The sequence below is a fragment of the Lobosporangium transversale genome (genome assembly GCF_002105155.1).
Source record: "Lobosporangium transversale strain NRRL 3116 chromosome Unknown BCR41scaffold_4, whole genome shotgun sequence".
Lineage (NCBI taxonomy): Eukaryota > Fungi > Mortierellomycota > Mortierellomycetes > Mortierellales > Mortierellaceae > Lobosporangium > Lobosporangium transversale.
The window spans coordinates 1018475-1033529 of record NW_019028982.1 but is presented as its reverse complement, the minus strand read 5'-3'; the positions used below and the strand labels follow the sequence as shown (position 1 = coordinate 1033529).

The following is a 15055-nucleotide window of genomic DNA, read 5'->3' as shown; positions in this document are numbered from 1 at the left end:
TGTCTCTGTCTCTGTCTTTGCTGTTTCCTGTTTGCCATCCTTTGATTGAAATTGATATTGAGTCTCGAGAAGAGTGCTGATACTGGTAGTAGATGAAATGATCTCGTCGTTTGTCACAACAATAAACGAATCCTCAATCTTGTCTTGATAGTCCATGCCTGAAAGCTTTTTTTTTTCTTTTTTTTTTCCTCCTTTCTCTTTCTAAGAATAAAAATAAATGTAAATAAATAGAATAAAAGAGATAAAGAGTGGAGAGAGAAGGAAAGAAAAGAAAAGAGAAGGAAGGAATGAAAGAAAAAAATAAAATAAAGAAAGAAAAAAAAAAAAAAAAAGGGGAGGGGGTAACGGTAGGAATAAAAAAAAAACCCCCCTTTCGTTCCCTGTCTCTTTCCCTGTTCCACCATAATAATTGAGTAAGAGAACCTTTCAGTGGCTTGTAACTCATCCCTTTATTACACTTTCTCTGCAACAGTCACATCAATTATTCTTATGGTGTTTCCAAGGCTTCGTTACTTTTTTTTTTTCCTCTTCATTTCATTACCACCACCATGTCTACCCAAAAGGATTCACAAAGCATGACTTTGGACTCTTCTACAACCTCTTCACACTCTAGGGTAGTGTCCCGTCATCCCCATAATTCCTCTGCTTCTCTTACTACAAACACCGATACAAGACTAAGTCATACAATTACCAAAGACAACGATAAGGACAAAGAAAAGGACAAAGAAAAGGACAGGAGCAAACCCACTACAAAGAATGATACTGCATCTTCATCATCTTCATCCTCAAGCGCATACATACGTGTCATACTCCTTTCGGCTTTGGCACTCCTCATTTCTGGTTATTCAATATCATTATTAGCATCATCTTCATCGTCCATATCATATTTTACTGGTCTGTCACCGATCGATCAACTGCTCCGGTCCTTTAAACCAATCTTTGATACGTTTTCATCCTCAGGTCATACCAACAATCAACCCAATGGCAAGGATGGCGGTAGTCATAGTAAAAGTAATAGTAATAGCAAAGGTGATAGTCATGTCGATGGTAGAAACCGTCAGAAAAACGCGTCAAAAACAAAACCGAAAACAACGCCGTTTGGCATACCTCTTTCTGAGCTCTATCCACCCTCATCGCCTTTGTATACACTTCGGAAACAGCAAAGTGAACGACAAGAAAAGCAAAAACTTCAACAAGAACAACGACAACGACGTCATCAAAAACGATCACGATCACCTTTTAGCGATTTCTTTGGAACAAGTCACGAGGATGAGGAGGATGACGATGTTCAAGGAGATGGTGACGGTGTTGATGTTAATGATCCAACATGGACAAGCAATGGAGAAGGTACGATATCGAAAAAACATGAGTTTAGAGAGAAGGAGATCGTTTTCAACATGGGAGTAAAGAAAAAGAAGAAGAAGAAGAAAAAAAAAACGCTCTCTCTTTTTTTTCTCACGATTGTTGACGTCTTTTTTTTTTCTTTTTTCTTTTTTATTTAGCGTGTCGAGGATATTACTGTGGTGATACAAATGTGTGTGTTGGCAAGCCAGTGGATTGTCCATGTCCTTATCCGAATGACAGCAAATGCTTTAGGGGCGCATGGTATGTGTGCTATAGAGGAGAGCACCCATGTTAAAAATAAGCTTTTTAAAAATAAAACAACTTTATTTCAAAGGGATTGCAGAGAGAAGACGATAAGAACGACTCTCTTTCTATATTCTATATTATACAATGATGATGGGAGATTTTCTTCTTCTTCTTCTTCTTCTTCTTCTTCTTCTACTACTACTACTACTACTACTTAATTCTATGCCATGCGACCGCCATTAATGGCTTGTTGGTGTTGTTTACGGAAATCATCACGGATAGCCATCAGATAAGCAAGGGTACCGATTCCAAGATAAATAGAGCCATTGACGGTTTGGGCCTCCAACAAGGACATGACGGTCAAGGGGATAAAGAACGCGACTTTGGGCATAAATGATCGGGGACTGTTGAAGTAGTCGACAGCCACGACAGGGTATTCAATTGCGGCAAGGATCATGCCAAGGACACTATTCCGAAAATATATATATATAAATCAAAAAATTAGTATACATTACCCATCAACAAAAGAAAGAAAGAAAGAAAGAAAGAAAGAAAGAAAGAAAGATAAATGAATTGAAGATACTTACATTAGGATCAGTGGCAATATCGGTACTGGTTGTGTGTAGAGACCTGGCAACAACCTAATCCATTATCCATTAAGTAATAGTAATAGAGCATAATAGAATTTCAGGTAAGCAATTAGAAAGGTGTAACCAACAAAGATTAAGGTACACAACTCAACGAGGTGTGTAACAATTTTTTGTGTTTAAAAAAACAAAAAAAAAACCTCCCATCATGTCAGCAAAAGTAAAAAAAAAAAAAAAAAAAAAGATCGTCAGCTCATCATTTCTTGTTTTGCTCAGTCCGCTTTCTGCCTTCTCCACTATCATTGTCTTGCTTTGATACGCAAATCAACGTTGTAAACAATAAAAACCTCCGCTTCTTTCCCTCTCTGTCTCTCTCTCTCTCTCTCTCTCTCCTTCTCTCTCCTCTTCTCAGCTGTTTTTTTTTTTTTGTTCATGCGCGCCAAAACGATGTTTTTATTTTTGTTTCTGATTCGGTTGATATAATTAGTGTTTTAGTGGATTTTTTTTTTTTTTTTTTTTTTTTACCTCATTGCATCAAATGCAGGCAACGGTTGGAATGTACCCATAATTCCTCCGACAAAAATGACTATCAAAATAAAATAAAACAAAAACTGGTTTTTAGTCCATAATTCATTTGTATTTGTATTTGTTATTTTGTATATTGTATATTGTATTTGTATTTGTATTTTGTATTTGTATTTGTATACACAGTGATCGGACAAACGATAGTCCTTCAAGTTGAAAATTCTTGAATGGTATTTTTTTGCTTTTTTGCGATTGTTGTCAATCGATTGATTATTTGATTGATTGATTAAGCCTTACCAAAGGAAGACGTAAGACACATCAATCGTGCCCATTCGTTCCAAACGATACCACCCATTATTATAAAGAGCTTTTTTTTTTAAAAAAAAAAAAAAAAAAAAAAAAAAATGTGTATAAAACAATGAACGGAAAAGAGAAAGAAAATTATACAAAAATGAAAGGAGAATAAAAAAGTGTTCAAGAAATGTACAGTTTGTAGTTTTGCTACGGTTGAATTTAAAAAGGAAAAAAGAAAGTCGAGTGCTGAATGCCCAATGCTGGATCCTGGCTGCTGGGTATATTAAATAAATTGAAGCGTGGAATGCTGGACGGTGGTGTTAAATGAAAGAGAAAAAAATCAGGTTCAAATCTGATCTTGTTCAAGCTCTACTGATTCTTTCTCTCTTTCTTCTATCCTTTTGAGGATTAGACTGCTTAAGTAGGTAGGTATGCTTATAAAAAAATAAAAAAAAATAAAAAAAAAAGGACGAGCGTCGGCCAAAAATATTCAGGCTATAAAAGACTAAAAGACTAAAAAAGTGGCTCGTTCGTTGCTTGGTCAGTTGTTAGGACAAGAGGAGATGAGCTTCCGGGAAAAAATAGAGTCCGGAGAAATAAATAACGCGGAATAGTATAGAGTCGTTAAAAAAAAAGGGTGCTTGTTTGTATATATATCCGTAAAAAATGATAAAAGAAAGAGTTGAAGAGAAAGAAAGAGAAGAAAAGAGAGAAGGAGAGGAAGGAACGAGTATATAGGTCGAGGTTGAGAAGGAAGGAAGAAGGAGCTGGCGTTGAAAGAAGCAACCTGGACGCGCAAAAATGGATTAAGGTTCTAGTGAGAAATGGGGGTTGTGCCTGTAATTAAAAAAGAACGAAGGGAGGGGGTATAAATAATTTGAAGGGTGAAATAGACTGCAAGGCAAGGACGAGAACAAAGAACGATAAAAAGAAAAGAAAAGAAAAGAAAAGAAAAAGAGGAGGTGAAGAAAGAAATAAAGAGAAAAAGGAAAAAAAAGGAAAAAAGAGCAATGCGAATGAAAGGATGCAATCGAATGAGAGAAAAAGGTGGAGACAATGCAAATGCCAATGTCACTGGAGAGACAAACTGAGTTGGGAAAGTGTGCAAAAAAAAAAAAAAAAAACTTTATTTCTTTTTATGTTTTTCTAGAACTGAATTGAAAAATGTTCATTCATTCAACTCAGTTGCAGCCGATGTCTGAACGAATGAAATGAATTTTTTTTATCATTCGCCAATGAAATCGGAATCACTCACTGTTCTGGACGGGAACTCTCTTTTTGTTTGCTCTCTCTTTCTCCCTCCCAATCTCTCTTTCTTTTTTCTTTTCCCTATGAAAGGCTCGTTCCTCTCTTTCTCATATCTTGTCTTGTCTGCCTCCTTTGGCTAGACTGCTGTCCAGGCTATCAAATCGATCCACGATCGATATGCTTTACCATGCCATGCCATACCATGTCATGTCATGTTATGCTCTGCAACATTTTTCTTGTTTGCTAGTTGCTAGTTGAGTATAGGAGCAGAATGAAAAAAAGGACAAAAGAAGGAACGGCTGCACTTGATCTGGATAGAGATGATGTGGATACTATATGCCTGAAAAACTCTCTAACATGTAAACCACACAGCGTGCCCCTGCAATAACCTTTTGGTGCAGCTTTTGTACATGAACATGTTACATTTTTCTTTCCTTTGTGTCAATGCAATGTGGACTCCCCATGGTAACATTCCAACATAATCTGTTCAGACAAAATAAACTGCCACGGAGCATATTTTTTTTGTTGTTGTCATTGGTGAACACAACATCACCAACAGCAAATGTTATGTATAATTATTATACTTGAAGCCTTGTTTGCATTTATAAAAAAAGATACTGTTGATTAAACGGTTAAATGATTGGATCATTCGATCCTTGACAAACCATGAATTTCCATGTCTAGCCCAGTCTTTTTAATCTTTTTATCCATGTTTCAATACGTCGAACTGCTCGCAATTGCATATACATGCACATGTACAACAGAATGATCGCTATTTGCACCAGTATAAATCATGGGCGTCGCTCTCTCACCCTTGGCATGTCATTTATTAACAAATATTGCAACTTAAAGAATTCTTTGAAAAAAAAAAAAAAAAAGAGCAATCCAGACTCACGATCGATTTCATATATCATTGCTGACAATTTTATTTCCATCATTTCAAAACACGTTTTATCTGTCTGTCTCGACCTTTCATTTCTGTTCATTCTCCCATCAAACAAGGCTCAAAAAAAAAAAAAAAAAAAAAAAATACAAGAGTACATCGCATTGCATTTACACCAATGTTTGGAGAGTGAGATAATGTATATATACATAAAATATATTGCCAATTGGTTTTACGTTTCAGATGGGCGCAGACCAAAAAAGAACCACCATAACTCGCCATGCTTTCTTGATGCAAAGATCTTCTGGAAAGATAACAATAATATATTACAATTGTATACATCTACATTTTACATTTCTAATCATTTATAATAGTAAACCACTTTGCAGGCATGAAAAAACCAGCAAGATGATTTTATAAAAATAAAAAATTGACCAGTATCATTTTCTGTACAACATGAATTACATGTATTAATACATGTATATCTATACAAACGTATACTTTTCGTTCTTTTATTACTCCGATGGACAATTGATCGTAGGAATCTGACTTCTTACGATTACATTCATAACACATGGGGGAGTGTAAAAGATCACGAAAATAAATTTGTTCATACTCCTTCATATCTATACAAATATACTCTTCTACAAAGCAAAAACGTTTTCTCTTTGTTCAATTTTTTGATTGTATGATATATACTTTATCATTATGGTCAATCATTTGAAGGAAAGGACATTCCTCTCATAAATGATTCAACCAAGCGTAATATAAAATGCATGGTTCCTCAAGATGAGTCTGGAACATTGCCAATATTTGACAAACGAGCAATTTTCTTTTTAAAAAAAAAAAATGAAAAAAGAATGAAAGGCAAAGAACCTCTCTTCCTTAAGCTATTAATACATACCCCCCCCCCCACATTTCTTTCCTCTTCTTCTGTAGGAGAGGAATGGAAATATGATTAGGCATTGACAAGGAAAAGAAATTTCAGAGGTCGAGACAAAAAAAAAAAGAAAAAAAAAAACAGAGCCGTAGGCTTTTTGAGCATCTCTTCTCCCTCAGAGTGAAAAAAGAAAAGATATTATGCCACTGCAATCCTTTTGAGTATATATATACATTAGTACTTGAAATGAATAGAAAAATGGTGTTGGAATTTATTTTGTAATCCAATTTCATGGCAGCTTTTTATATATATGGCCCCTGTGTGGTTTTTTTGATCATTTTGCTTTCATTAGAGCCAGCAACATATTATCTGATAGGGCCAGCTCGATTCAACCTCACCGGCTTGTCCTTCCCTCTCCCCTTTCTCCTTTCTCTTCATCCAACTCAACATAGAATACTCTCTCTCTTCACTCACTAATCCATATTGCAGTTCCAAACAAACAAGCCTCCCGAGAACATCTTTGTATCGTCCAACTTTCCAAGGGTTAGCAACGTATTCATTAAAGGCATTATAGCAGGTCATGGTGCAGCTTCGGTGTCCATCTGTATCAACCAATCAAATAGATAGGTAACAGACAGAGACAAAGCGCGTAGCACACTCGAATCATGTATCAAGGCAGCAACAGCCATGGAAAGGACAGCAGTGGTAGAGAACTTCATGATGTAGGGATAGATAGTAGAGATCTAGTGAGCTTTTCTTTGAAGTGTCATACTGTGTGTAAAGAAATGAAGAGAAAAAAAGACGAGAAAGGGCCTGGTTTTATAGAAGAAGAAAAAAAAAACCTTGTCTGTACGCTTATACTTGAATCATCGAGCAATCAATGGCTATCTACAAGTCAAAGGTTTCTTCTCCCTTCTCTTTTTGGATTTTGAAGTAGAGGATTGCTTAGCGACTGATGCAGCAGTACTCTGGACGATCTTCCATGACTGACCATCGATACTTCTTACAGGATCATCTCAATTGCATCAAATGCTTGAAACATTTACTGAATGGAAAGGACAGATAATCGACCCTACGGTTCTACTGATGATAATATGTTGAGACTATGTGATACACAATCTGAATAATAATGATAGTGTACAGTCACCTAAAACAAAGATTGGACAAAAAAATAAAATATTGAAATAGTTACGTAGGGAAGCGTTTCCTTCAATCTCTTTCCTTTCTGTTTTTCACATACAAACAGCTTGAGTAAACCACCATGGCGAGACACTTAGACATTGAGAATAAAGGTATCATCGTTGGAATGCACCTCGCGGGCATGAAGGCTGCGGAAATCGCATTGCAACGCGGTGTACCCCGAACCTCTGTTATTAATATTATCAGGGTGTACCAAGAAAGAGGCACCACTGCTTGCACTCCGATCCCAGGACGGCCCAAAGTACTAAGTGAACGGGACCTCAGGAGCATCGTTCGCCATACTAAGCAGAATAGAAGGTGTACTCTTAATGATATCACTAACCAATTGCCGAACAAAGTTTGCGAGAGGACAGTTGCGAAGGCATTGCATTCACTGGGTATTTTCAGCCGGATTGCAGTAAAAAAACCATTCTTAAAAGAAGGACATATAAAAAGGAGGCTGCAGTTTGTCAAAAAATATATGAGTTGGTCCATGGAAGACTGGAATCGGGTAGTTTGGACTGACGAATAATCATTTGAAGTTGGTGAGCATTTTCGTCAAATAAGAGTTTGGCGTAAAGTAGAGGAAAAGTACGATCATGATTGCCTCGCACCCACTTTCAAAAGTGGTAGAACAACTCTGATGGTCTGGGGGGCGTTCACAGCAACCAGAAAGTCTCGGTTGGTTGTATTTGAAAGAGGTCGTAAAGATGGACGGTGTTTCGTGGAAGATGTATATCAAGGCGAGCTAGCCAGATTTATGGCTGAGGTAGAGGATGGCATACTTATGGAGGATAATGCTCCAGTTCATACTTGTAAGATTGCAAAAGAATGGCGCGAAAAAAACAGCATCCCGAGGATTCCAGACTGGCCTTCATGCTCCCCAGATTTGAACCCTATTGAACATGTATGGTCACTTCTTGCGGATGCACTCGATAGGCGCGCTAAAGGGCCAAGAGATCTTCCCACTCTCACACGGGCTCTTATCGAAGAGTGGAATAATTTACCGCAAGAGAGGCTGGCCAGCCTTGTCGCTACCATGCCCGAAAGGCTGGAAGAAGTGAATGGGGTCGATGGTAGGAACACTCACTATTGAACCTACATGGCACTTTTGCTACTCTAACAATGCCGTCTTCAAAACCCCAATAAATAACAGTATTGACCTCTTTAGTGAGCATGTAAAATTTCATGTGTATTGATGAAGTCTTTATGTATGTTGCATATGAGCTGTTTGTCCAGGTTGTTCAAAAAAAAATCAAGAAAATCCATTTTGTCCAAACTTTATTTCAGGTGACTGTACATGTATATGATAGTATGAGTCTTACATTTATATAGTTTATTCATCTGAATATTAGTATATCTCCGTCCCATTTGGTCAGTGATTCATATATTTTTTGAATAATCTTGATTGAATTGGGAGCCAATTATTTCCTTGGCACCAGTTCGTCACGGAGGGTGAAATGTCAAAATCAGCCACCAAATCAATTCAATCATCGTTTTTTGAAAAGAAAATATATGAATCACTGACCAAACGAGTTGGAGGATATAAAGATCTCGATTAGGCTTGATCGCTATCCCTCCCGAACTGATGTGCGCTTTTTTGGCACATGCCTAAAACCTCTATGGCCTCTCCAGACGGATATGGCTTATCCTGGTAGAGAGAGAGGACCGTAGTTTCAGCCTGGTAGATGCATGTACTAACTACCAGAGGAATAAAATATGCAAGGTTCACAGTCTCTAATTGAATGCATTGCCTCAGACTCTGATCCAGCTGGGTTCGTTGCTAGAAACAATCTAGTGGTACTAGATGAGGATAGCACACAAACTTCTTACTAATGATATCCCTCTACGTAAAGCATGAGATGAATATTCAAGGCAAAGGTTCCATCGGATGCCATCGTATCGATTTTATAGCTTCAAGTGTGAACAACATGCTTTGATCGAGTATCCCAAATGGATAAAGTAGCTTCGCCTGTTTGGTAATATGATACATGAGTACACAGTCTTTCCGTCAACCATCTCACATATACGCATCACTGCAGCTTCATAGAACCAAATGTTGAGAAAATTTATATTTTTGTTATGGCAGCAAGATTTCTTTGATTGAGTGTCCCACAAATTCATTGCTTCGTCGATTTAATTCCCTGATCGCGTATCTCAAAAGCTTAATTCTACTATAAACTCACTTTCCCCACACGAATAAAGAAAAGGAACAGGAATGTATGCTTTTGTATAGCTTACCTGCGTGCCCCTATTCAATCATTTCTTAAAAAATAGTTAAAAGGCCATTGTAAGGGTGTTGTAGAATCTAATCTCCATTGAAAGAGCCTTTCAAATTGTTACTGCAACTGTTTTTTTTTTATATATATAATAGCAGGTCCTCTCTCACCTTTTTTCTCTTCTTTTCTTCACACACAATACAACACTCCAAACAAAAACAGCTCACCAGATCTCTACTACCTATCCAACATCATGAAGTTCTCCACCACTGCTGTCCTTTCCATGGCTGTTGCCGCCTTGGTTATGTTCGCTCCCAACTCAGTTGGTAAGATCCTTACAATTATCTATGTGCATGTCTGTTTTTGAGTTTGCGTGCTGCATTTATGCACTGTTCAAGTATATTAAACACTTCATCTTGTTATATTGCATCTATCTGTTTAATTGGCTGATCTAGATGCATCTTGTCGAGATGACTGCCTCATATCCTTAAATCTCTGTCTCGGGTCCCACCCTAAACCTTTCTGCAATAATTTACTCAACTTGTGCTTGCTCGGCTGCCAGTGATAGTAAAGATGTTGAAAGCAAAAATACGCATTATGAGCTACTCTTCTCATCATTAGGAAGTTCAATACTGAACGATGTAAGAGTTGTAAATAAATAAAAAGATATTTTGGCTTAACTTTGCAATATGACACATTCATTGAGCCTCTTATAAGAGGTACTGTACATAATAATGGGCGTAACCAACGCCAAAGTGCAAAGTAGCTGCTCGCCTATAGCATATTACAACCCTTTTAGAGACCCTATATGACCCTTTAGACGAATAGCTTAGTAAAATCATCGTTGCAGTAGATAGAAGTGAGAGTGAAAGTGAGGGAGTATTTGACAGGCACAGCATATTGAGACTGAAAGCAGCAGCGTTAGATTTGAGAATGCATTACTGCATGAAGCAGCTTGTTCTTGATGTTTTGGTCTCCACAAAGCTTGACTAAGAGTGTGATTTGGTTCGGCTTCTAACATAGTAGATCGAAGGTCCTGATCTGCTCTTGTTAGTGTCCTATATGCATCCTTCAAAGAAGGCGGACACAATGCAGTGGAAACAATAGGCTCTTGCCACTGAGCAGTGTCTGTGATATGCATGGTATAGACAACTGAAGTCAAAGCTTGACGAAGCCTTTACTTTACTTATTTCTCTTTAATAGAATGAAATGGCAAGCGCCACCAAGCTTGGAGTTTGGGTAGGGCTACATCTACGCTTCAACAGAGGATGTTCTCTTTGTTCCCTTGAAGCACCGTTAGGATGTATTCAACACAATGATTCAAGGATAGAAACACATTAGCGAGAACGCGCGAGCAGCGATGCCCTTGCAAATATGGGTGTGCAGTTGTAGCAATGATATGCACTACATCATATTATAACTGTCTGTTCTGTTGTAAAGCTGCTTTATTGTACTTTTGTGCATGCTACTTCCCTATTTCAAGTCCTACTCCACTTTTTTGTTCTTTTCTACAGCTTCGACGGAGGACTCAATGCTGGATCCAAATGTCATTAATATCAATGACAGCAGGTCAAACATTAAGCGCATTGGATTAGGGCAATTGTACACCAACAATGCATTCCTCGAAGAGTCATAAAAGGCTATTTCCCGACCTGATCGATAGCCTTTGCAAGGCCAACTACATAAAATGCATCGAACAGAGCAAATGGCAGGTAAAGAGTGCTTAGCATACTTGAACAGTATACAAATGCAACATACACAAACACAAGTATAAACATGCACATGGATGGGCGTGAAAGCCTTACCTGCTACCGTAGGAGTGAACATAAGGCTCAAGTGAAACGAATAGAGAACTATTGGCTCAGCCTGTAGCTTTTGACGATTCAACTCCGCATTCGATCTCTTGAGGTGGAATATCACAGAATCGAGGCGTGTACAATATCCACGGTAGCTGAACTCCATAACCTAAAACGCGAAGTGTCCCCGATCCAAAATCAAAGGAGACCCAGCCTTGTATCCCTTATCCTTAATTGCGACCAAAAATGGTCGCAATTTTTTCTTTTTTTTTTTTTTTTTTTTTTTTTTTTTTACTAAGTGCTCAGTTAAACAACATTCTACTAATTGCGACCCCCCCATTCTTAAGCTAAATTAAAAGAACTTGATCTCTGGTATTACGGGAGCGCATTAAGAAATGCATTTCATTATGATGATTCATTCAGCATGCACGTTCTTATACGACGACCAAACCATGAGCTTATTTTTTCCTTCATTCATTTGAGAATGAGAATGGTTAATCTATTTTTATTTCAATTGAAACTATGCCTTCATGTCTTTCAGAGGCATTTGGTGACATACTGAGAGAGAATAACAATAAAAGCCCTACTTTTCTACGCTTCCATACCGCTAGGCTTTTATGCTATTTCCCTTCAACTTCTATCTAGTACACGATGGATCTGCAATACAATGTTAATGATGAAGACTATCAATCCCAACTTGATGACTTCAAAGGTTTCTGGCCCTCATACTTTGAAGGTGAACTCACATTGTTTGATGAGGAAATGGATGTTAGTATCACCCGCAATCACGATGGAAACTCGACTTTGCTTTCACAATATATCACTTCGGGTGACTTCGCCAACACTAGTGTGCAGATGAGGCCCATTCGTTCTTGGATGCCACTCTTCTTGTGGCTATTAGATATAAGTATCGTCAATTCATACATACTATGGTATACTAGGAAAGGATCAAAAAAAAAAAAAAAAAAAAAAAAAGATGGACATCGCCAATTTCGTTTAAATCTTGTAAACCAACTTTTATCGCTAAGTCTCAAGTTGTCATCGAGCAAAGGAACTCAAAGAGAAACGTAGAAACTAATGAGTCTCTGGAGGCTACTTTCAAGATATCAAAAGGCCCATATATTACTAAGCACTCTCTTCCAAGCCCTCGTCGACATCTACCAGGCTTTCATTTCCCGATAAGAACCAAAGAAAGTGAAGGAAGGATGTTAAGAGTAGGATGGCATGTAAAAACTGCAGGGTTATGGGTATTAAGGAAGGCATGAAGTCCACCTCACGATCAGAATGGATATGCGCTACATGTAGGGCTCCTCTTTGCTTGAAAGCAAAGCAGAATTGCATTGAGAAAAATAAGCTATAATATTAGAGGCCTTGCGAAACTCACAAATGTAGGGTTTCGGAACCTTATTCGAAAAATCAAACCTAATTTTGGCTATAATGACTTTTTGAAAATATTTATGCTTGTAGAAGAGACATTCTACATTTTTTGACAAAAAACGTAGAACAAAAGAGAATTGGTGCCATTGATGGCCTATTTCTCCAATTTGGAAGCGAAGTTAGAATAAAAGTTGGCTAATTTATGAATTAACGTATAAACCCATGTTATACGTAAAAATTCTACATTTTGCCTTTGTAGAATGTCTTTGCAGCCTACAAGAGCAACCTTTATTTCTACAACAAAAAATGTTTCGCAAGGTCTCTATTATGCGTACAAAACACATGTAAAAAACTACCCTAAATTTTTCCAAATTGCGACCATTTTTGGTCGCAAAAATCTTATTTTCAAATTCAGGGATAAGGCGATAGTCACCACGACTATTTCCGGCAGCGCATACCAAAACCTTATTGTATTCTCATCAGAACAAGAGCTTCCTGCCCTATATTTGATGGGTATCTCTAGTCTCCGGCACAACTGGGATAATCTGTAAGAGTATGGATGATGAATCATGGGAGATGATCCGTTAAGCAATCCTCCACTCTAAAGAGCTCAGAGATGCAAGCATCAATACATATGTATAAGGCGCTTTTTATCTCCAGGTTGTATATTCCTTTATTTTCTGTTCTTTTATAAAGACTTCTCAGAATTCTACCATCCATTCCACATCATGAGGCTCTCAAGCATCTTTATCTTTTTCATGTTGCCTTCTTGGCTATGTTCACTCCTACGGTAGCAGGTAAGGCTTTCACGCCCATCCATGTGCATGTTTATACTTGTGTTTGTGTATGTTGCATTTGTATACTGTTCAAGTATGCTAAGCACTCTTTACCTGCCATTTGCTCTGTTCGATGCATTTTATGTAGTTGGCCTTGCAAAGGCTATCGATCAGGTCGGGAAATAGCCTTTTATGACTCTTCGAGGAATGCATTGTTGGTGTACAATTGCCCTAATCCAATGCGCTTAATGTTTGACCTGCTGTCATTGATATTAATGACATTTGGATCCAGCATTGAGTCCTCCGTCGAAGCTGTAGAAAAGAACAAAAAAGTGGAGTAGGACTTGAAATAGGGAAGTAGCATGCACAAAAGTACAATAAAGCAGCTTTACAACAGAACAGACAGTTATAATATGATGTAGTGCATATCATTGCTACAACTGCACACCCATATTTGCAAGGGCATCGCTGCTCGCGCGTTCTCGCTAATGTGTTTCTATCCTTGAATCATTGTGTTGAATACATCCTAACGGTGCTTCAAGGGAACAAAGAGAACATCCTCTGTTGAAGCGTAGATGTAGCCCTACCCAAACTCCAAGCTTGGTGGCGCTTGCCATTTCATTCTATTAAAGAGAAATAAGTAAAGTAAAGGCTTCGTCAAGCTTTGACTTCAGTTGTCTATACCATGCATATCACAGACACTGCTCAGTGGCAAGAGCCTATTGTTTCCACTGCATTGTGTCCGCCTTCTTTGAAGGATGCATATAGGACACTAACAAGAGCAGATCAGGACCTTCGATCTACTATGTTAGAAGCCGAACCAAATCACACTCTTAGTCAAGCTTTGTGGAGACCAAAACATCAAGAACAAGCTGCTTCATGCAGTAATGCATTCTCAAATCTAACGCTGCTGCTTTCAGTCTCAATATGCTGTGCCTGTCAAATACTCCCTCACTTTCACTCTCACTTCTATCTACTGCAACGATGATTTTACTAAGCTATTCGTCTAAAGGGTCATATAGGGTCTCTAAAAGGGTTGTAATATGCTATAGGCGAGCAGCTACTTTGCACTTTGGCGTTGGTTACGCCCATTATTATGTACAGTACCTCTTATAAGAGGCTCAATGAATGTGTCATATTGCAAAGTTAAGCCAAAATATCTTTTTATTTATTTACACCTCTCACATCGTTTAGTATTGAACTTCCTAATGATGAGAAGAGTAGCTCATAATGCGTATTTTTGCTTTCAACATCTTTACTATCACTTGCAGCCGAGCAAGCACAAGTTGAGTAAATTATTGCAGTAAGGTTTAGGGTGGTTCTGGAGACAGAGATTTAAGGATAAGAAGCATTTATCTCGACAGGGATTGGCATCTAGATCAGCCAATTAAACAGATAGATGCAATATAACAAGATGAAGTGTTTAATATACTCGAGCAGTGCATAAATGCAGCACGCAAACACAAAAACAGACATGCACATAGATAATTGTAAGGATCTTACCAACTGAGTTGGGAGCGAACATAACCAAGGCGGCAACAGCCATGGAAAGGACAGCAGTGGTGGAGAACTTCATGATGTTGGATAGGTAGTAGAGATCTGGTGAGCTGTTTTTGTTTGGAGTGTTGTATTGTGTGTGAAGAAAAGAAGAGAAAAAAGGTGAGAGAGGACCTGCTATTATATATAAAAAAAAAAAAACAG

General features: G+C 37.9%; 4 protein-coding genes across 4 annotated transcripts; 3 read left to right on the top strand and 1 right to left on the bottom strand.

Moving 5' to 3' along the window:
• Positions 1-544: 544 nt before the first annotated feature.
• Positions 545-1679, top strand: BCR41DRAFT_346824 (hypothetical protein). The gene is made up of 2 exons (XM_022022969.1): positions 545-1347; positions 1503-1679. The coding sequence occupies exons 1-2, from the start codon at positions 549-551 to the stop codon at positions 1637-1639; spliced, it is 936 nt and encodes a 311-aa protein (XP_021885192.1). The 5' UTR covers positions 545-548; the 3' UTR covers positions 1640-1679.
• On the bottom strand, positions 1648-3080 carry BCR41DRAFT_346822 (hypothetical protein). Its single transcript, XM_022022968.1, has 4 exons — positions 3000-3080; positions 2703-2763; positions 2178-2231; positions 1648-2057 (listed from the first exon to the last, which is right to left on the bottom strand). Exons 1-4 carry the CDS (start codon positions 3055-3057, stop codon positions 1811-1813), a joined length of 420 nt encoding a protein of 139 aa, XP_021885191.1. The 5' UTR covers positions 3058-3080; the 3' UTR covers positions 1648-1810.
• Positions 3081-9548: 6468 nt separating this feature from the next.
• On the top strand, positions 9549-11041 carry BCR41DRAFT_419227 (hypothetical protein; the record flags this gene model as incomplete). The annotated part of the gene is made up of 2 exons (XM_022029728.1): positions 9549-9731; positions 10920-11041. Coding segments are annotated over 2 exons (223 nt in total), but the record flags the coding sequence as incomplete, so codon positions are not given.
• A 466-nt stretch (positions 11042-11507) lies between these two features.
• BCR41DRAFT_419226 (hypothetical protein) lies at positions 11508-13540 on the top strand (the record flags this gene model as incomplete). Its single annotated transcript, XM_022029727.1, has 5 exons — positions 11508-11754; positions 11784-12133; positions 12994-13125; positions 13275-13375; positions 13503-13540. Exons 2-5 carry the CDS (start codon positions 11853-11855, stop codon positions 13538-13540), a joined length of 552 nt encoding a protein of 183 aa, XP_021885189.1. The 5' UTR covers positions 11508-11754; positions 11784-11852.
• Positions 13541-15055: the final 1515 nt, after the last annotated feature.